Below are 22844 nucleotides of genomic sequence, written 5' to 3' on the forward strand. Positions count from 1 at the left end.
TATTTCAAAACATAAGACAAAAGGAAGAAAAAGGGAACAAAAGAAGTCACTTAGACTTCTGAATGCTTGCAGTGTAATTTAGAAATAAAAAGAAGCAGACTCACCGTACAGCAAAAACTATTTTAATTTAATAAATTCAAAACTAGATGATTCCATTAGAATATTAAACTTTAAATTTAATCCACTGCCACTTTGAAAGAGAGATTTGATTATATATTAAAACATGATACAGAAGCCTTCAAAATGCAATGTGACTAATTCCTTTAAGGCTACTGCACAGTCATGAGAATCTTAGGACATTACCTAAAGAGGGTGCTTACACATGTCGAAGAGAACCATCTCAATAGTTAGGGCTTGCTTGAGAAGTTCCTACAACAGCAGGTCTAATCTGCTCTTCCACTTAAAAGAGCGTGCATTATATACACAACTGGTATTGCTCCTGCAGTAACTGCACAGGAAACCCAGAATGTAAATATGGGACCAGTCCTCATATTTACTGAAACTGTCCTCTACATGCATGGCAGGGAAACACAAATGTGTAATGTGCACCGTAGGACATATGTGTTCATTTGTGCAATCCTTCCACCTTAAGGAAGTGTGTGCATGCAGTCTAAGTCCACACCACTTATAACGAGAGCCTGCTTTGATAAGTAGTCCAGAGCTCTAGAACACGTGTGTATACTGTACTTTGGATTCTAGCCATGGTATAATCCACTGAAGATTGTTGGTTCACAGAAGCAATGCTTGGTGGGCTACACCCTTAGATTTCTCATTGCACTTTTAAGTACCAACTCACTGAATTAAGGAATAAAATCATAGAATAAAGTATCAATATTTAAATGTGAGCGTAAAAATGGGCTCATTAATGTTCCAAGATCACCATTGGTAGCAGCTAGCAATGGATAATGATTTCAAAACCTGGTATGAAGGGCACAATTAAGTTTCATACAAATAGTGAGAAGTTGTCCAAACATAGTTATCTGGCTAAATGCAAGCATAAATCATAATAGTAGAATTCAGTCTACAATGAAATGTTTCATGAAACAATTCTCCCTTCCATATAAACAAGTGCAGCAAAACATAAGCATTGTTTTTCTCTTCTTCCTTCCCCCCCCCCTCTCTCCCAAGTTATTTTTTCTGTTGGCTTCCCTTGGAAATTCTGGAATTTTCTTAATTTTATGTATGACAGGGATGTCATTGCAGAGCCTTTGGTACTGTCACCTGGACAGGTAAAATCACGTAACTACAAGGCACAGTAGCACATCATAATCTGTTTGGATGAATCAACTTCTCATGTTGTTGTGACAGTGAAAACCCACCTTTTCAGGAGTTGAGATAGCATCAACAGTGGTTTGTGCATGTATGTGGGAGAAGTGGAGTGTCCTCCAGGTAGTGGTGCTTCACAGAGAGGTGGCAAGGCTGGAGCAGCTCCAGGTTGGTGGCAGCTCCACAGATGCACTGCCAACCAGAGCTCTCCTGACCTCGTTCCCTCCCAGTAATTCTAGCACTGCCACCAGCACCTCTGCCCCATGCATGGCTGCTAGATAGTAATAGTACAATTGCTGCAATCACATGGGAAGATGCTTCACACAAACAACTTATGCTCACCCGTGATCAGGCCTCTGACCATTAAGAAACCTTTTACCAGTTATCTTATCTTATCTTTCTAAATGGCTAAGCCCTGCCAAGGGGCCAAGTTTATTGCTTTAAGAGCATTCACAGCTTCTTTCTGAGATTAGAGAGATCATACTTATTTTAGCTCTAGAATGGATATTATTCCATTGTAAGACAGGCTATATTATAAATCTCAACTCCCACCCCCCAAACCCAAATCATGCATGCAACCCCAAGTCTTAATGCATTATAGGACACCAAATCCCAATGACTTAAGTATGATTAACAGTGCAGCTTGATGCCTTGATGCCTTACCAGCCAATTAAAACTTGCATTCTAGCTTCCTTCAATTATTAATTACTACATAAAAATAATGCTAATAGTCTGTAGCTCTCCCTCAACACTTATGTTTGGTTCTTGGCACAGTATTATGCAAGGACAATGAATTTTTTTAAGTCCAAAGGCAAATAAAATCATGAAAAGGCTGCACAACACTGCGTAGAGCAATTTTTTTCTCCACCAATGGCAGATTTATCAGTAGTATTTAAGAAAATATTCAGTAACCTTATAGCTATTTTTTAATGGTATTTGTTATTCCAAAGTTGAACTTAAGCACAGCATGCAACTAGTATCAAAATAGAAAGCTTTCTAAGCCAGATATATGAGAACAACACTTACAAAATTAAAAACAAAATGTGTTTCTGTGGAAATCTTTAAAGTAAGGGTCATTGTACAGGCACACCTAATCAATTATTGCTATTTTTCTACTGTACACAAAGCTAATCTTCAAGTGATAATTTAACTGGGATTCATTTAGAAGGCTTCAGAACATTACAACACAATGAAGGTACAGTAACAAACCTGCCTGACATCTACACAGCATGCACCCGTCTCTCTAGAAACCAGCAGCTGCCCTCCTTTTTCTAACTTGAAAGCCAGCATGATCTTACCACCTAGTGCTGCAGGAACATACAGTATTCCAACTAAAGGCAACCCTTCCATGGACTTTTCTACCAAATCCAGCCAATCCATTCTCCTAATATTTTAATATAATTCTAGGGTTTAGGAAACATGCAGGTTTTCTGGTTTCATACAATGGTGAGAACACCACATTTTACTTGAAAACTGTCACCCTTCAGGAAAAGCAAAGTAGAAAATGAAAAGCGTAAATCCAAGATTATAGATACTAAATCCATAAATGCAGTAACGAAACTGTACCTCTATTCTGGCTTGATTTTGGGGAGGGGAAAAAACATAGACATGGTAGCTGGGGGGGTCGCTGAAGTTTTTCTAGTGAAAAGGAAGGGAGGCAGAATTGTTGAGTTATAAGGTACTGACCTGGCAACTTTCAGCTTAGTTAGACCTTACTGAGTGGAGCTATATAATACACTTATGAAAGATGAAACTCCTCAGTTTAGTTGATGTGCCTTATATCTCTTCCTTCAGCATACAAATAGTCATATTTCTATTCCTAAGGGAACTTTGCTATCTTCTCTCTTTAATTTCACTAAACAAGTGAACCACAGAGTTGGAAGATGCCAAAACAAACAAAACCCAAATCACTTACTTTAAAGGTTTGTGGGAAATCACAAAATTATAGTATTAAATTAGAGATAGAGAACCTGAAGCCTTACAGATATTGTTTGACTCCAACACCCATTACCCCCAGCCAGCAATGATAGGAATTGGAGTCCAACAAAATCTGGAGGGCCACAGGTTTCTCTGCCCCTGCATTAAACCTCTTTTTGGGAAGAGAAGAACTGGCTGAGAAAGCTTCACTTAACACTTTAAGCATATTTTAAATCAACTTTTATGTTTCTTGTGGAATCAAAAAAGCATGTATGGCTGAAAATACTTTGCTTTTATTTAGGAGGATTTTTCTCCTCTTTTTGCAGTTTACACATTCTGGGCACAACTCTCATCACTTCACAAGGAAAAAACTGAAAAAAATGTAAAGTACCGGAACAGCGGGAGGCTAAAGTCACCACACAGAGATACCAATTCTTTCCTCACTAGGGAATCCCATAATACTTTGCGTGTCAGTGATTGACAGCTGTCAGACTGAACTGATTGACAGGCCGCACAGCACAAAACTGTAAAATCTATCCACTTGTTACAAAACAGAATACATAAAATGGTTACAAGAGGCTTTGGGAGAAAAGAAATAATTAGTTTCAGATGCAAAGATAAACACATTTATTTAACACAAAATCTTGTTTGATGTAGCTCATGCAACATAAAATAATTTACTTATTAACTATTCATTTTGATAATGGCTAAGATGCAACAATAATGTTTAAGGCATGAATACAGATCAAAACAAGTAGAGTGCAATTTAGGCTAGTTCTAGGTTATACATGTTCACCTCTAGAAAGCTAATCATTCTGGTGCATATAGAGTTGATGTATCATAGAGTCTACAGGCACAATCCTGTACATATCTATCAGAAGTTCCATTGAGTACAATGGGGCTCAATATCAGGTAAGTGGGTAAAGGACTGCAGCCTATGAGACTGAGCAGTGCATCAAGTAGCTGCTGGGCTGAATCTCATGCCTAGTATGAGTGGCTTTATGTGAGTCACTCGCCTTTATTTTCAGTTCCCAAAGAAGTTCCATCAAACGCAAGTGTGGAACAGATGCTAGCTCACACAATAGGGCAGCAGTGGGGAAGTGAAATACCCAATACGTGGGTGGAAGTCCGCTTGGACAATGTTGGATCCTACTCAAAGGATTTTCCGATTATCATTTTTTGCAATATTAAGATTTTTGCATTTCAGCTGTGACTGTTTTCCATTCCTATACGACAGGTAACTTTTGCCTGAAAGTTTTGCCTCTATCTATGCTACTTATTGAAAGGAAATTATATTAGCTTCACTTAAGAAGTATGTAAGGAAACAGAAATCCCAGAAATGATTAGGTTTCAAAGGTGTATGCTTGGACACTGAAGAAAGTTGCTGCATATTTTGATGCTAACGCTTGTTGAAGATACTTTGTAGCATCCCCCTTCCCCAGTGATGTGCACTTTCTCTCTTGTATTGACAGTGCAGACAAATGACATTTGAAATTCATTAATCTTTCATAGGCGACCTTTAATTCTGATAAGTAGTCATGCTAAGATACATTTACTGGAAGATTAAAAAAAACCACTGAAGTGTTAGCATTTTGAAATTTGCCCACAAATAGTTCTCAAACCTTGCTTGCATCCCTGACAGAACGGGTATGTAATGGTCTGCTTGGAGTTTACCAGTCAGACATTTGTCCCTCCACCAAAAAAAATATATCTAGGATTTTAAAACCTAGATATGAATTTAGAAGAAAATTATAGTACATTTTCTAGAACATTAAACTTATTCCAAATTTAGAAGAAAAAACAGAGTAAAATGACCAACCCCACACCTCCAAATAAGATACAAATGCTTAAACTAGGGGGGAAACAAAAGGAAAAAATAATTGGGGGGGTGAAGGGCAGAAGACTAGCATGGGCCCTTCCCCAATCCTCCCATTATGCTATTTTCACATCCTTGATATAAAAATCTTACCTTCTCTCCTCTGGTCTTCGAATCTTCTTTTTCCTTCTTTCTTGCTGCTGTGATAAACTCATTAAACAAGGCTTCCCGGTCTTTCATTTTTTCAATTGCTTTGAATCGTGAGTCTTTAGCATGCTTGGCTGCAAATTCACTAAAAGTAGTTCTGCAACAAAATGGCAAGTGTACTGATTTGGCAGGGCTTTCGTAGATGGAAAATATATTCAAAAGCACAACTGTGTTTTGGTTCTGTTGGAATACATACACTAGGCACCAATATATTGGTATCCTTGCCACCGTTGAAGGTCCAAGACATAAAGTTTGTCTATTTTCTTTTTTAGAAAGTTGACATGAACCAGCTAAAACGTTTTTTTAAAAAATTGCACACACTGAATGCAGTTCTTCACATATAACATAATCCTTGCAGAAGACAAATTCCATGGTCAATCTGTCCTGATACTTCATGATTATGCAATGTAAATTTAACAATGCTCTTTTGCCACCCAACACTGCCAGAAATAGAACCGGCATGGTACAAAAATTCAGATTCTTTTAATACTGTGAGCAAGGACAGTAGTGTCTGAAGGGTTTCCCACCTTTTCTCCCTGCAGTTTTAATTATTAACAGTACTCTCACCTCCAGGGCCAGATTCCAATTCTCAGATGTGCAGTAGATATAGTACTGCCACTTACCTCGAAAAAAACAAACACTACTGTGCTTTTTCCAAGGTCTGATGCTAATCTGGCCCCAGGTTTACGTGAGACATTATAATCCTACGAATGTTTTCATCTCAGCCTGGAAATAATTAGACTTGGGCAATCCCGCCTAATGTTGCTGTAGGGTAAATTAAAACAAGAGAATAATTGGGTAGCTTATTCAACTGACTGGAAGTGAATGTAAACCTAAACTAAAGAAAGTGAGCTGCAAAAGCAAGACTGGACATGGATTTCTGAGCACACAAAGCACAAATATGATTTTTAAGGAATGCAAACTTCCAAATGGGCACGGTTACCTTGGATTAAAAAAGAGAAATTAGTTAACAAGACTTGCAGGTCCTTTGGAGATTGGTTTTAGTCAACAATGGGTAAAGAAGACAAACATAATATATAAATGATATATACTTCTGTGTCCTTTGGGGTGCAAAAAAGTAGTAAGAAACAATTAAGGCTAAGTAAGGAAAATGGTTATACTAACAAAGCAATTATTTTCAAGCTCAGTACTGTTCAACAAAGATGGGCAACCTGAATCCCTTGACCTTATTTTATGTGGCCCACAGCCTAATTTCAAAAGCTCTTTGTAAGCAATCAGTTCAGACTGCTGGTGAGAGTGACTCATCACTCCCTGACAGTCTGCTGGACAGGCAGGAAAGAGGAGAGAGAGAAAAGGGGGCATAAGACAGAGAAAAAATGTGGTCTCACCCACCACTGGACCTGGCCCTGCCCACATATGGCATGTGGCCTCCAACCAATTACTCCTGGGGGAATGCGATCCCTGACAGAAAAATGGTTGCCCACCCCTGCCTAATAAGTGTTTAGGGTAACCATTTGTAGACATCAAGTTAATTCAAGCAAAGTAGCACAACATCTGAAGAAACATTTGGGTGTTTCACTGCATTTTACTGAAACCACAGTATTAACCTAAAGCAGACAAACATGTAATGCAAAGTAAATCCTGGCTAGTTTACACAAAAAGAAATACTTTAAAAGGAAATTATAACTACATGCTGTTGAACAATATATTGGCAATGTCTTGCTTACAATGTAACTGAACTATGGAAACCTATTTGGTCATGAATAAATAATATAAAATTATTATTATTATTATTATTATTATTATTATTATTATTATTTATTCAATTTGTATATCACCTTTTCTCCTTAGATCTCAGGGCGGTTCACAACCTAAAATTACAAAGCTAAGTAGAGAGAATCCACCTGGTCCTTTCCCCATGCTGACTATGGAATAGCTTATGGAAACTTGCCTGTCATAGCTAGGGCCTATTTGCATATGTAGTTTGCTTAAGTAGAACAGACAGCTTTAAAAAAATACTGCTCAAAGTCACAAACAATTCTGGTACAGTTGTGCCTCACAAGACGAAAAGAATCCGTTCCGCGATTCTCTTTGTCTTGCGGTTTTTTCGTCTTGCGAAGCAAGCGCATTAGCGGCTTAGCGCTATTAGCGGCTTAGCGAGTTTAGCGGATCAGCTGACAAGCAGCTTAGCGGATCAGCTGTTAAGCGGCTTAGCGGATCAACTGATAAGCGGCTTAGCGGCCTGGAAAAAAGGGGGGAAGGGGAAAAACCCCGCAGGAACTCGCAAGACATTTTCGTCTTACGAAGCAAGCCCATAGGAAATTCATTTTGCGAAGCAGCTCCAAAACGGAAAACCCTTTCGTCTAGCGGGTTTTCCGTCTTGCGAGGCATTCGTCTTGCGGGGCACCACTATGTTTCATATTTACATAATGCTGGAAAAGAGTAGAAGTTCCCTATTATATTCTGTACAGTAGTAATGTTGGTGTTTTCACAGCTAATCAAGATGAGGAAACCTACAGATTGGAGGGCATGGCTTGTGAACATTTAGGGCAAATAAATCCATCTTCCACACCTTGCCAAGCATTTGGGATTGCTTCATATCCTGAAATAGCCAGTGTCATAAAATTTGGATTAAATGACAGTAAACATGCAGAGGATAGTACTGGACTTCAAGTAAAACCAAGTCTAGCAGTACACAGTACCTGAAAAAAGATTTAAATTTATTTATGTAGGAGGATATTCTTACCTGGGATTAATCTTCGCTTCTTCCATCATTTTCTTGAAATCTTCCTTAGCCTGCATTATTTTATTTTTCTTCTCTTTGCGCTCTTCTTCTGCCCTGGTTTTCACATACTGATCAAATACCTACAGAAACACCAGAGTATACCATTTGGAGCATTATCACCCTGTAAGTGGGGAGAACTCCAAAGGACAAGTGAAAGGCTAGGGTGCATCATTTGCAGTAGTATGAGAAGTTACCATATATGACCTCAAGAGTATTACTTCACTAAACTTGGACTCACTGAAATATTCCTCTCTATAAAAACTTTTATGTAAAGCCATTCAACATAAATTTTAACACTGTTCTTTAGGGCACCAAGTAACAATCACAGCAGCAACAGTACCGAACATAAAATAGTTGGACGCTATTCCTTCCATCAGGATGAATTTCTGTATTTTTAAATTGTACAGAGGTCTTCATTAGATAATGGCATGTCCTTTGATAGATCTATATGTCATCACTCAAGCTGGGATCAAGCCCATCTTGAACAATGCGGCATGGAACAAGGGGGTCCTGCAGCTCAAGCAGCCAGGAGGGGAGGTGAAGAAGGGTATTGCCAAAGATACTGCTACATATGGAGATAGTGACATATTCTTCTCTATCAAAGCCAAAAAGTGTAATTCTCACTAAGAGAAGCTAATATATAAGAGAAGCTATCAGAAAAGAGCCAGCTCTTTCTTCTTTCATACCCTCATAGCCAGCATTTAAGAATGCTCAATAACCCTAGAAACACTTTTATGCAATATTAATGCAATCAAATTATCATTTATTCATGAGGACACAGTATCCACACTTATCACTAGTTAGGATAGGAGGAAAAAACTCCCACTTAACATTGGGCTATATGTGCATGATTTAATGAGAGACATACAACTGACCACCTTGGTTCAGAACCTGGTGGTTCTACCAAGTCTCAGCTTCTAAATAATCACTCTGGAGATGAAGAAATTAAAACAGAGTACATAAATAAATCCTGATTGTTCCCTTTTGCAAATTTTACACTTCCCATTTATTTTCATCTTTGTAGTAAAAGATTTCACACAAGAATATTTTGGGTATGAATAACATATTCAGGGTTTCTTTGTCAAATACTCCTGTTAATATTTTTATACAAATCTCTGCAACAATTATGGTTTGGGGGTGTGGGACTTCGTACCTAAACATACATTTGAGTTTGAAGCTTTCATTTCCCTATAGAAATTGTCAAGTTCTCTTTCTTAAGAAATACCTGGAACCTTACCCTTTCCCCACCCCATTCCCTAAACATTTGTTATCTGAAACTCCAGATATCACAGAATTCACAGGCCAGTTGTGTTTACCTGTAGGCCTTTATTTTACCTGTTTTCTTTCTTTAGGGTTAAGAAGCAGGTAGCGGGGATCAAAAACTATCTTGTGTAGCTCCTTCTCCCAAGTAGAAAATGCAGAAACCTTTTTAAAAAAAAATAGAAAGGGGTGAAGAGGAAGAGAGAAAAGTGCTGATTTTCCTAGCAATTAAATTCACCCAAAGACAAGCAAGTCGTGCTATTTTGCTTGAAACCTACAGGACATCTGTTAGAGAAGAGCCATAACTGAAACCCTTACAGCAGTTTCATCACTAATAGATGACAAGCTCCAGGAGGTCAGCATCACAAATTTCCACACTAATTGGCTCCAAAAACGTCTACATAATTACACAGAACTAACACACATCTAATTACTCATTAAAATAGCCACTACTGTGTGACATTTAAAAATTGCCACATCAAAAGAGAGCCTTGAAGTTCTCTACTCTAGACTTCCTATGCTGCCTGCATAGCTCTTTTTCTAAATGATCCAATGTCTCCCCCGCCCACCGCCACCCCAAATAAACCCAAAGGTTTTGCACAGAAATTGTCTCTGGAGCACTTTTAAAAAGACAGGTTAACAAGGCAAACTTATAACATTTCATGGAAACTGCATTGGAAAAATCACACTGAAAGCTGATATTCTTTACTCTAACAAGAGAATTTTGAAATCAACTGCAAACATATGCGCTGTTCTCTTGTCCCACCCATACCAAGGCTCCAGGAATAGCAATGATAGTTGCCAAAAATGCTCCACTTCCCTAAACTGCCCCTGAAAAAGACAACTGTTGTGGGCTTCATTTTGCATGAAAAAAATATGCTACTGAAATCCAGAATTTATCTTCAGTACACATACATAGGTAACAGACACACTCTTCAAATGTGAAACTATCGTAGTATAAGGATTTGAACAGAAGCCCAATTTATCCAACTCCCCAAATTAAGATTACACACTCACCCAACTAGTTGTGCGCAACAATCCTACATCACAGAACTTCAACAGGTGTGTGTGTTTCCCAATGGCATTTACTTAATGTGAACACTAGTTTTATCTTTGACCAGTTATTCGGCACATGTGCCTTCTGGACAATCAAACAACAAAAAATTATCAAAGCACCGGACATCCTTATCATTGGCACCCATACGGAGTTGAAATATCTTATACAGATAACCAATATCCTTCAATCCTAATGACAGTATGCAGGAATAACTTGTCAGTGAAAGAAGAACAATATAGGAACTAACAGATTTTTCCATTATTTGGGCTAAAATGTCAGTGTAATCAGGAAACACCAAGGTTGACTTAATACAATAATAGTTTCTGACCCCTCTTTCAAGTAGCATGTCCTTGAACTGTTTCATTCGCGCTTCCAGCGGGACAATTGCTCTCTCTCGAGCAGCTTTAATTTCAGCTTCCATGGCAGCCTCCTTTTCTGAATCAATGTCTTTGTTTTCCTCCTTCCTATGAAAGTGAAGGCATACAAGACTCCATTAAAAAAACAAAAACAATTAAATATTTAGCTTTACATCATTTTGGTAACATATGTTCAGGGTGGATTCCATTCAATGCATTCTATTCAATGCACAGTGGAACCAGAGATTATTTAACTTGGCCCAATACCCCCCAGACAATTAATTAAAAAATATGATTGAGCATACAACAATACTTTGGGCATACTGCAGACAAGCAATCTCACTCAATATGGTGACTACAAAAGCCACTGTGCAGTGTGGGAAACTTAGCTTTCCACACTGAAAGAGTTGAGCCCCAGTTCAGACTTGAAAACTTTAAAGCTCAGAAATTAATGTAGTCTTTCCTTTCATACACAACTTACTTCCTTTTCTTTGCTTTAATAGGTTCATCATCATTTGTTTCATCTTGCATTTCATGCTCTTCTTTTACTGTAAGAGAGGCCTCTATTAGCATCCCTATAGGTACAGTTCAGGGGAAAAAACACACCACTTATATTCGCTTGTTGTCTACATAAAGGTAAAGAATGCATCTCATGTTAATTTTAAGACATGCAAAGTTAGTCTATGAATACACATTAGAATCTCAATAAAGAATGCAATATTCCACTTTGAGGTTTTCCCCCCACAATCAATAGGTATATTAATTTTATGAAATAAAATTAAACAACAAATAACATTTGATCAATAATGTATACTTCCTAAAAAATAATAATGTATGCTTCCAATTAATATCTATAATTTTTAAAAAAAATCCACTCTACCATAGCTTCCAGAACCTAATATATACCAGCCTCAGAGGCAGAGGCTCAAATCAGATAGAACAGCCAGTTATGGCTTGGTGTGAAATCTTAATTGTTATTATTTATAAATTTTATATTCCACCCTTCCTCCCAAAGGAACACAGTGCAGCAAACACATAAGCGACACATTGATATTTTTTTTTTAAAAAAAACAACCTGTGAAATGTTGAGCCAGACTGAACCATATAGTTCAGGAATGACACCGTAGTTATTCTTTGCGGGATGCTAGGACTCTGTTACAATGTGAGTGCTGCAGTCAGCAAGGTCTCTGAAACTAATTTGCGCCGTGGCTCAGCTATGCCCAAGCTTCTTGGTAAGACTGCAATGTATTTTGTGAGGTATGTAGCGTATGTATATACAGAATAAAAAGCACTTCAGTATTCCAAGTGTTTACATTAGAAATCTCACTAATCCTTTACCACCATCCAACCAAAAAGGCCAAATCAAGCTCATAGATGTGATGAACCACTGCATCTCCAACATCACAGAAGGGGATCCTGTATCCCTCCCCCCAAAAAAATCTCATCATCCCAGACCACCAGCCATGTTTCCCTAACTTTGTTCTACATGCCGGTGGATTTAAAGTAGAGGGAAGTGTTGAGTGAAAGAAAACATTATCTTTTGAACCAATGGGAGATATCAAATATAGAGGACCTGCACTTCCTAAGATTATGTAAATATTCACATTACTGAATATATGCTTAGCCTACTTTTAGCAATCAAAAATGATTTAATTTAGTCACAACTGAGTCCCAGAAATCATGCATTGATCAATAACATTTTCCAGTGCAGTTCTCTCTTGCTTCTAAATAAGCACAAAATATCTCTTGCTTTGAATAAGCACAAAAAATGAACCTGTAAGTATATTCAAAATTGCAAAATAAACAAGACAAAATAGGAAGAATACTGTTTTTACTCTTACTTTGTTTTTTCACTTCATCTATTCCTTTTTTGTGTGGAGGCTCCTGAATAATTTTATCCACATCTGCTCTTCCAATTAAGTCATCTGGTCTATCCCACATAGACAGACGTGTGGTAGGGTTGTAAAAGAAAACCCTCTCATCACCTGTCCACACCACACACCTACAGGAAAGCCACAATCAATCAATGGTTTATCAATACTCTATCAAAGTTTGTTTAACCTATAAACATGCTTTCCGTTAATAAAATACAGAGGTCCCAATGCCTTTGTCACATGCTCTTAAACTCCATAAAACAACACTGTCCTAAACATGCTCACTCATAAATAAGCAACGTTGTATTCAGTGGGCTTATTCCCAGATAAATGTGCATATGATTATAGCCAAGATCAACAGCACTTAATTGTACCTGTCTGTACGAGAATGTTTTATAAACACAAAGTAGACTTACGATCACTGCTAACTGCTGGTCAATCTCATACAAAAATAATGTAAAGCCAATTTTTTCTTTATACAACATGAAATGTATAATATAAGCCTATTGCTAACGTTATTGATTGATTAAATCATTGTAAATCTAACATTAATTTTATATTAAAACTAAACAATGAATAAAATGTTCACTATGAATAGAATGCACAGATTTAAAGTAGTACTTATATATTCACAGTTACAGGTAGGTCTGCCTTAGTCAAAACAAAATAAAAAAATTCCTTCCAGTAGCACCTTAGAGACCAACTAAGTTTGTTATTGGTATGAGCTTTCGTGTGCGTGCACGAAAAATGCTCATACCAATAACAAATTTAGTTGGTGTATAAGGTGCTACTGGAAGAAATTTTTTTATTATATATTCACACTAATCAATCTGAGGGAAAAAAATGTTACTTACCATGGTGTACCAGGAATAGGGGTAGTAGCGACAGGTTTTGCTTTCTGAGCTGCTTTTTCTTCTTCCGTCATTTCTTCTTCTTTTGGTTCCTGGTGAGAGATCAAAGGTAATTTAAAACCAACTGTTGCATTTATAGTGAATTGACAAGAAGGATAAGGAGGAAGTATATAAAATCAATTAGAAATAAAAATTTGGAAATCAGTGAAACCAATGTGTAAGAAAAGTTTCTGAACTATAATGATTAATTCATTTTATGTTTAACACACACTAAGGGCAACATCCTAAGATGCCCATATGCTTCTGCACAGTGGTTAATCCATCTGTGAAATGGGATGTCTAGTTTCTTTTTGCCCCTTTCCACCTGCACCCCCATGTGCCCCAAAATCTGCTCCAAAGTAATATAAAAGCTGCCAAGAGTTTGTGCTATCTCACTACTTTCAAAACTATGCAATAGCACTTTGTTTTGATGTTTATGTTCCTAAATGTAAATCAAGTTTTCAATATTTAAGGCACTGAATGTGTGCCTTAAAAACTGAGGACTGTATTCAGCTTGTTTTTACTCAGAATATGCATTTGAATAAATGAACCTAGGTTGTCATACTTATTCAACTGGTTGACGCAAAGTATGATTAACATTGGATACAAGCAAGTTTTTCAGCCATTGAAGACTATCCACAATGCTTTACTTTCTAAGTAATTTGTAAAATCAAATATTGCTTCTAGTTAGTTCCCAAACATAAGAACAACCTATTCACGTTAGAGAGCTGTCAATATGCTGCCAATTTGCTCTCAATATCCAGACCAAAATATGCACATTTTCTATTTTATTTCAGTTTACTTAACTGCATCTTCCACTTCATTCTACTTGATCTGCAGCTTTGTTTTCACAAACCAACGTAAGAGTATTTAAATACAGCAAAATTAAACTGTAGGTTTCTCATGTCTTTTACCTCTTTTATAAGTTCCTTGATAGGTTCAATTTTGGGTTCCTCCTCTTCGGTCTCCATAGGCAAAGGGTCTTCGGCAGGCTCCTTAATGCTTTCTTTCATCTTCTCTTCTACTTTTTCTAGGGAAAAGCATTGTTTTTTACCTTCCACTTTCTGTAAATTCAAACTTAAGTCTCTTATCAGCATAATTATTCATAATGAAAAGTACATTTGAATGCTAGTGTTTTCATTTTTGTCAGAATTTTTCTCAACTATGGACATGTATCTGGGATTATACAAATTATTACACAGCTAGCAGAATGACACTGGGTGGCTATATTTCTCTTCCCAGACAGCTACACTTTTAGGTGCTGCATGATGCTGTTTAACATCTATATGAAGCTGTTAGAAGTGGTCATCAGGAGATTTGGGGTATGGTACCATCAGTATGCTGATTACACCCAGCTCTATTTTTCTGTTACATCCAACTCTAGTGTGCTGTGCAATTTCTCAATTTCTTGATACAGTGGTGGACTGGACAAGACCCAATACTGAGTCGAAATCCTGGTAAGATGAAGGCCTTGTGGGTGGTTTCCCAGTCCAGAAATCAAGAAAATCTGCCTATTGCCGACATAGCTGCATTTCCCGGAAGGAACAGGTATGTAGTCTGGAGAAGCTCCTTGACATGCAAGGAGTTCGAAGAAGCAGCTCTTTCACTAGGCAGTCTGGTTTTATTTAAAGCAACTGTTATTTACAGTCTTCTACTTATATTTCCAAAAGAAATATATTTTCATACTTGCTGTCTTTTCAAAATTACCATGGATATGCAACCGCCTTACATTGGTTATCCTATCTATGGTAAGGATGGCAATCGCTTCTGTAATCAGCAGATACCACAAGTACTTTAGAAAATAATTGCTAAATGTTTACACAACAAGGATGAGATAATATAGTAGTATTCTCTTGCTACTGATATGTGGAGATTTATATTGGCTCCAGGACTACTGTTATGTCTTTGTCAAAACTAAGACAGTTATCTACGCTGCAATTCTAATCTAGTTTGTTCTTAGCAATAAAGTTGCTGTTTTGTTAGGTATCCTTTGGGGCCTACATCCTTCTCTGAAATAGTATAAGATGGTGTCAGAAACCCAAGCCTTAAGTGTTACAAAAATTGCTCAACTTTCAGCCCCAGAAAGCTTCAACAGACCCTCAGAATAACCAGTCTGGCAGAAAAGATTTGATTGTTGCTGCACAGCAACATTGTGCTTCAATGAGATAGGAGAAATTAGACTTAGCTCCCTCATGTTTAAATCCTTCAACTTTATTGAGGAAAACCAAGGATTACTAATTTTATTTAATTATTTATTTGATTTCTTACCCACCCTTCATCATTAAGATCCCAGGGCAGGTTACAGCAATTTAAAAATACAATTTAAACAAATTACGGACAAGACAATAAGATAGGTACTGAAAATAACTATGCAGAGCAGATTTGGTTAATTTTTTATTCTTAAGTGTAATATAGTTTATGAGGTGGAGTATTTCCATCTGAAATGTCAAAGCCTAGAGAGTCAACGGAATACCTTTTTAAAAACTCATGATTTGGGGAGCAAAAAGGAAGAGCTTATCAGTGACAGATTAATAGTGCTAGGCATCCTGTACAAAGGACTCTCAAAGAGTCATACCCTTTTCACACTGCAACAGAAATGCCAAGGCCAATAAGAAATGCTTTAAAAAATCTAAATAGAGAACATGAAGCAACCTGGAGATAGCTACTAAATAGAATTCTAGAAATCATCCATCTGTAAGAAGAAATCCATAAAAAGCAAATACTTGGAGACTCTCAAAACAGTTGGCGGTAGGCTCCAGGAAAAAAACCAGGCATTTCTCAATTTAGGCAAATGGAAGCTTAGAGAAACCGCAGCCTGGCAGTGGAGGTCTGCTATCCAGGAGCCCAAAGTCACACACGCAAAACTGGGGCATTTTGTAACAGTGTGCCACATTAAGACAACAAGAGAAGCAACAAACTTCAACTGTGAGCTGGTAAGAAAGGGAAAGACTGTAAAAGAAGTAACATACTAGTGGAGGTGGGACACTGAATCATCCCATAAGCTTTTCTGAAAGACCAGCTGCACTGGACTCCTCCTGTCCCTGAACTGTTTCCATTTATGTTGGTCATTATAAGAGTTGCAGAGCTTGCTTCCCCCCCAACTTCTGACTCACCATGGCTTTTTCTTTCTGCGTCATGTTTTTTTAGATTTTGAGTCTGTAGACAGAGAGACTCTTAACTGTATGTAAGACATACAGTGAGGGACACGGGTGGCACTGTGGGTTAAACCACAGAGCCTAGGACTTGCCGATCAGAAGGTCAGCGGTTCAAATCCTCGCGACAGGGTGAGCTCCCGTTGCTCGGACCCTGCTCCTGCCAACCTAGCAGTTCGAAAGCACGTCAAAGTGCAAGTAGATAAATAGGTACCGCTCTGGCAGGAAGGTAAATGGCATTTCCGTGCGCTGCTCTGGTTCGCCAGAAGCAGCTTAGTCATGCTGGCCACATGACCTGGAAGCTATACACTGGCTCCCTTGGCCAATAAAGCAAGATGAGTGCTGCAACCCCAGAGTCAGCCACGATTGGACCTAATGGTCAGGGGTCCCCTTACCTTTAAGACATACAGCAGGTTTAAAAATGCTAGAAATAAGCACACACATCAGCCAATTTGTCTTTTTAATTTTGCAAAGCGCAACATTAGCTGGTCCAAAACTGAACACTATACCTTTCTCCTTCAGTTCTTGAGGCTTCTCCCATGTTGATTCCAGTGTCCTATTATTATAGTAGTAAGTCTTCCCATCTGCTGTTTTGTACTCTGTCCATTCAGAGACTGCTGTTGCTCCAGCCAATGTAGCAGGTGAAGCGGCAATAGCAACCTGAGGATGGATCATAGGTACAATAGGAGGAGCCATTCCTGGCAAGACACCTACATAAGAAGGAGCAATAAAAAGGCAAGTACTGATAAAGTAACATTTTGTGAATCCAAAGCATCGAACTGAAATCAGCATATACAGTGGCTTATTAATGAAACTGAAGCTACCAATACTGGAAGCTGAGACATTTCTTCTAAGCTGTAGTTCTGTGTTAGTACACTGTACTTGCACATTGCCTAATCACTACTGCTCTGTATACCCAGTCATGGATGGCACAAAATGTAGTAAATATTTGATGAATCTTGTGAATTTGCACTATTTTTTAAGTGTTAAGAATGAAGTTATTGCTAATTCCATACACTATCATAATAATCAGCATTAAAAGAAGATGGGAAGGATTTACTGCTCTTCAAAGTGGTAAAACTAACAAAGAGTAGTAAAACAATAAAGTCAGCTTCTTCAGTACAGATGTAGCATGATTATCAGGAAATCTTCTTAGTTCTCTCTATTAAATGGCCATGTGATCAAGCAAAGCAGACCCACACATGCAAGCAGAGCTTCCCCAGTGCCATGGAAGGGGAGAGAGTCCTGCACACTTACTAAGCTCCTTCAACCGCTGTCAGGAGCACCCAATCTTAGAAGTCAGGATCACACGTTTAGGTGCCAATACAACCCAGGATTTTGCTTTCAACTTTGATTTTTGGATTTTAAGGTTAAAATAACAGATGGTTTAATGCAGCATGACTCTAGTTTTTTTGTGAATATGTAAGGACTGACAACAAACTCCTTTTTGCATGAAAACATATGTATCTAGAACAGCCTTTAACATGTAAGTTTAAACATAGACACAGACATACATACACATACACAAGCACACTAACATGCAAACAAAGTCTGATCACTGTACAAATAGCAGGAGGGGGGAATCAAACACTGTATCCCACATAGGAAAGCAAAAACAAAATATGGTTATGGAAGAGATTCACATGAACAGAATAATTTAACTTGCATAAGTGTTGGTTTTTTTAACTAATTAAGCTCATAGCCAGTTAATTGGGGGGAAATCTTGCTGACTACATGTGAAATCTGTATTTGTAAGTGTATTTTGAAAATAAAGATAAGAGATCCAGTTATTTGGGAAAAGCAAATAAAGGTAAAAACAACAACATTCACTACCATGCCAACTTACAGACAAAACAGACTAAGATGGTTTAAAAAAATTACCGGTCTTGGTGGTAGCGACTGTCTTTACATACGGGCAGCTGACTATTTGCATCATTGCTACACCTGTAAAATGGATAAGCAAGCATGTTGGAAAGCTGCCACTGCATGTCAGCTACCACTGGGAATCTGAGTAGTATCAATTTTCCTGCTACAAATTTAGCATGCCATTTATTTTTTTTCAATGGCAGTGGGAAGCAAGCAGGAAGGTCTAAAATGCGTTTCCCTTTTAGTAAAGTGATTCCAGATCAATGACAAGTTCCTGCAATAATCTCGGATTATACTGAACATGAGGACTTAAATGACAATGCAGCCATCTTTTTTAAAAAAAATGAGGGAATGATGCAGGGATTTAAATTCAGTGTGGTCAAGCTTCTCCACCCCCTTGTGAGACAATGCTATGAAAGGTCATACTTATCTTGCCGTATTACAGCAATCTGTCCAGGATTAGTGCAAATAGCTCATTTAGCCCAATCCTATGCACATTTACTTGGAAGGAAGCCCCATTGTGTTCACAGGACTGAAGCCTTAGAAATGTATTTGGGGGAGCAGGGGGAGAAGAATGGTGGTGTTGAGAAAGCAAATCATACTAGAAGGCACAGGAGTATCAGTCTGAAGAGGGAAAACAGGCAAGGTTGAAGGTAAGATGGTGAATGCAAGTAAGGGGCAAGGTAAAAGGCCCCCTCCAAAAGAAGAAAGGAAACAGAGAAGTTGAGTTGACGGCTCATTAGTTGCCTATATATGCTCTCCCTTGTATCTTCTCTCCCTTCTCCCGCTCCTACCTCCATTCCGGAGCCAAAACACATTACAAATTAGCTCTTTAAACACTACCCTAGCCACACAGAAGAGTCCCATGTGGCAAGGTAGGCTAATGTTTAAAGGACGCCTTTTAAGTTTATTCATTGAAAAGAGCAGTCAAGAACTGTTTTCCAATTGAAAAATGTTACTGACAGGTCGCATAGGATGGGACACCCAGCAATTGAGGAAGGAGGGGAGGGAAACAGGGTTGAAGGGACATTCCAGACAAGAGATAATTTAAAGAGGTACCAAGTTTATAGTACCTTCTAACACTAGAAAATGCAAGAACGTAAACCCTTCCCAAATTTCTTTTAGAATATTTTTATTCCCATATTTTGAGATGCACAAAATGAAATTAAATCCCAAGTTCAAAACAAACAAAAAGCAAAGTTTCTTCAAGAGTGTCCAATACAAAAACATTCAACTATCATTCATGGGTTTTTGTATTGCATTAGTCTTCCAGAAAATATCTTTTCTAATAATATTCCCAAGCTTTATTCATGCATGGAACAAAATGCACAACTGCCAAGTCAAGCAAAATATTTGCTGATATATGTTAGGGTGTATTTACGTTACAAATTTGCAATGAATGCAGAGGTTAATCTTGTTAACCATGTTTTGAAAATGCCTGAAAATTAAGGGTAGAGCTGCAATCCTAAACAGATTTACTAGAGAGTAAGTATCATTACAGTGTGACTGACCTCTGCATAAGTATGCGTAAGATTGTGCTATAGAAAGATCACTGAATCTGGCCAAGTTTTTGTTCAGAAAGATTTTTGAGAAAAGTAGCCATTTCCACTGTCAAACTTGTCATGTTAAAATGTATCAGTAGCCTATAGTATATGAACTATAACTAAACACTTAAGGCTGAAGGGGAGAAAATAATTCGAACAGGTACTTCTTCACGTACAATAGCAGTAGTGACAATGTAAAATACATTTTCAGTATTTGAAGATGTTACTGGATGTTCCAACCTCTCTTAGTGCATTAGTATTCTAACTTGACTTGTTTTTTATGCTACGAAAAGACTGTTTAAAGGCGGCACATAGGATTCTGCCTATGGAAATGACAAAAACTACACTATTAATTGGATCAAGACTTGCAATCAGCAGCTTTCTGCTCACATTGGAGGAAGATGGTGGAATTTTCACCAATTCCTCCTTCCTTCTGTATCTCCTGTTGTTGCTGTTCCTGTGCTAGGTAGTTTCCGCTGCTTTACCAATCACACTTCTACTTTTCAGAATAACTATTGGAATTTCATATTGTATATTTTAAGATCTCAGAGGTTTCACTATTAAGACAGGCAACTTGGCCAGTAGCACTGAAGCCAAACTAGAAGAGTTTCATGAATTTGAAAAACATATATTTGTATAAATGCCCACATATGTCACTGGCACTAGATGTAGCTTTTATAAAAAGTTAACCTTTTTTCAGTCAGCTGAGGTGACTTAAGAATCCTGGTAATGCTAGAATCCTAAGTAGGGCTTAAACACAACAGCTTATTAAACAGGGGTGGAGGTGGAAGAGAGTATTCTTTTTGTTTGTTACTATGCATTTTTGTGTTTTTATATTGTAAACTGTGCTGTGATCCTCAAATGAACAGAAGTATAGAAATTTTTATAAATAAAAAATAAAATAGACTATAGTAGTTATTATATACTAGCAAATTTCCAAACATAGGTCCAAGATTCTGTCTTCAACCATATAGGCCTGAAATTATTCCAATTTCAGAATGAAGCTATATGGCCCGGCCAAAAAGTACTTGTGTATGTGAGTACCACCAAATCCTCTCCCTGTCTGCAACACAGTCTGTCTTTAAATTCTAGGGGTACAAGTGATGGCAAGAAAGGGAGGACACCATAGGTGGCACCATGGATTTGAACTTTTTGTGCACTAACAGATAATTAAACCCTATCTTTGAATTTATTAATTCATTTTATACTGTCCTTCAATGAAAGTTTACTGATTCCATCTGGTAATTACCACTTGGCAAGGTAACAACTGAAGTGTATTTCTTTTGCACTCAGTCAGTTTTACTCTATCAATTAGAAATATGCATACATTAATAGCTGCACTGTAATATGTGACTCCACAACTAATGTTTTGTAGAGCTTGTATAGGTAATTAACCAGTTTAATAAGAGTTAATTCACCAAAGCAGCTATTTACTTCAATAAAGTAGTCTACTTCTACCAAGACATCGCTTATTTTAAAGTCAGTAAAGCCTAGTATCACATTCTTAGGGTGCAATCCTAAGCATGTCTACCCAGAAGGAATCATTCCCAGGTAAGTGTGTATAGGATTGCAGCTTAAGTAACAAAGACAAGGTGAATTTCTTCCAACCATGAACTGTTAAACCAATAAATTGTGTTTGAAGTATAATATGTATTCATGCCAAAAAAAAAAAGGGTTTTACATGACTTCTTGCCAATAAAAATAAATTCTGGAATATTTTTTTTACTCTAAAAAGCCTGTCAGCTAACTCCAAATTTGTTGAAGAATATATTTTAAATGAAGAGGATTCAGGCAAATTCCATACACAGTAGACACATGAGTGCAAACAAATTGACAACATGGACATGTGGCTGGCAAGACAGTCATAGTATCTCAATTTACCTGGAAGTGGAATAGGCATGCCAGGAAGAGGAACACGAAATGGAGGTACCATTACTGGTGGGAAAGCAGGAATTGCTGCTGTCGGCTGAGGTACTGCATGAGGTACTGCAGGAGGCAAAGTCTGTGGGACTGGCTGGGGTACAGTCTGCACAGATGTAGCAGAAGGAGCAGAGGTCGAAACACTGACTGAAGGTGTGGCAACTGAAACAGCTGGGCTGGGGGTCTGGTCTTGTGTTGTAGGTGCTGATAAAGAGAACAAACATCCAAAACCCTATATCATACATGTATAAGCTCCATGTTTAATATGATTCACCAACATTCCCTTGTAAATTGATGCCAAATTCATTATGCTCTCATAAGTAATTTACAAAACTATGCAGTTTTCGGAGGGGCCACTTAAGAACTTGCAAGTTATTTCATTTTAGTATAAACTTCAATCTTAATGCCAAGATTATCAAGGTGCTCTGCTAGTGGAGTCACCAAGAGGTTTCTGCTGCAAGGATCAAATAATGAAATAATCTCTGCAGCTGCAAAAATTTACCATACACACGCACACTCACCTCAAACAGCCTAGGCAAATTTCTGAAAATAGCTGATAATGGGGTTTTTCAGCTTTCTTCAAAGGATTAAGATTTTATTTCATTTCCACATTTTCCATAAAATGCACCTAACAAACCTCCAGAGCAGTGGCATGAGTTTTCTGTTGATTCATCAAACAGCAAATAAAGTCATTTGAACAACTGATGTATTTGGAACTTACATTGCTCCTACTCAAAATAAAGAACAAGGAAACTACACTGTACCATTGCAGAGTGAAGGTATACTTTGTAATATAAAGCAAAATTTTGAAACATAATGAAAGCAATTCAGCATATGCATGGCCACAGCATAATGCAAATATTGTATATTCAATATTTCCCTCTATAACTCAGACTGTAAGCATTCTAGAATCCTATAGCACCTCCAAGTGGTGCAATAATTTAATATTAAACTCAGCAGCAATTTTACTTAC

General features: G+C 37.7%; 1 protein-coding gene and 1 long non-coding RNA gene across 11 annotated transcripts in view; one reads left to right on the forward strand and one right to left on the reverse strand.

Annotated features, from left to right (window-relative positions):
• The window catches only part of TCERG1 (transcription elongation regulator 1), a 35665-nt gene that overhangs the window by 7152 nt on the left and 5669 nt on the right, over positions 1-22844 (reverse strand). For 7 of the 10 annotated variants that reach the window (XM_081900098.1, XM_081900103.1, XM_081900106.1 and 4 more), the window contains 11 exons: positions 21833-22075; positions 18423-18485; positions 17051-17251; positions 14304-14419; positions 13354-13442; positions 12467-12627; positions 11107-11200; positions 10598-10733; positions 9288-9377; positions 7914-8032; positions 5153-5303 (listed from right to left, as the gene is read on the reverse strand). In XM_081900098.1, coding sequence (XP_081756224.1) covers positions 5153-5303; positions 7914-8032; positions 9288-9377; positions 10598-10733; positions 11107-11200; positions 12467-12627; positions 13354-13442; positions 14304-14419; positions 17051-17251; positions 18423-18485; positions 21833-22075 — 1463 coding nt within the window. The remainder of the gene's footprint in view (positions 1-5152; positions 5304-7913; positions 8033-9287; positions 9378-10597; positions 10734-11106; positions 11201-12466; positions 12628-13353; positions 13443-14303; positions 14420-17050; positions 17252-18422; positions 18486-21832; positions 22076-22844) is intronic. The other 3 variants (XM_081900100.1, XM_081900099.1, XM_081900102.1) reach the window with 2 other exon arrangements.
• On the forward strand, positions 4-2852 carry LOC309363743. The gene is made up of 2 exons (XR_014165571.1): positions 4-1295; positions 1336-2852. It is a non-coding gene; the product is annotated as an uncharacterized lncRNA (long non-coding RNA).

Source organism: Podarcis melisellensis, assembly GCF_964234715.1.
Source record: "Podarcis melisellensis genome assembly, chromosome: 2".
NCBI classification, from domain to species: Eukaryota; Metazoa; Chordata; class Lepidosauria; order Squamata; family Lacertidae; genus Podarcis; species Podarcis melisellensis.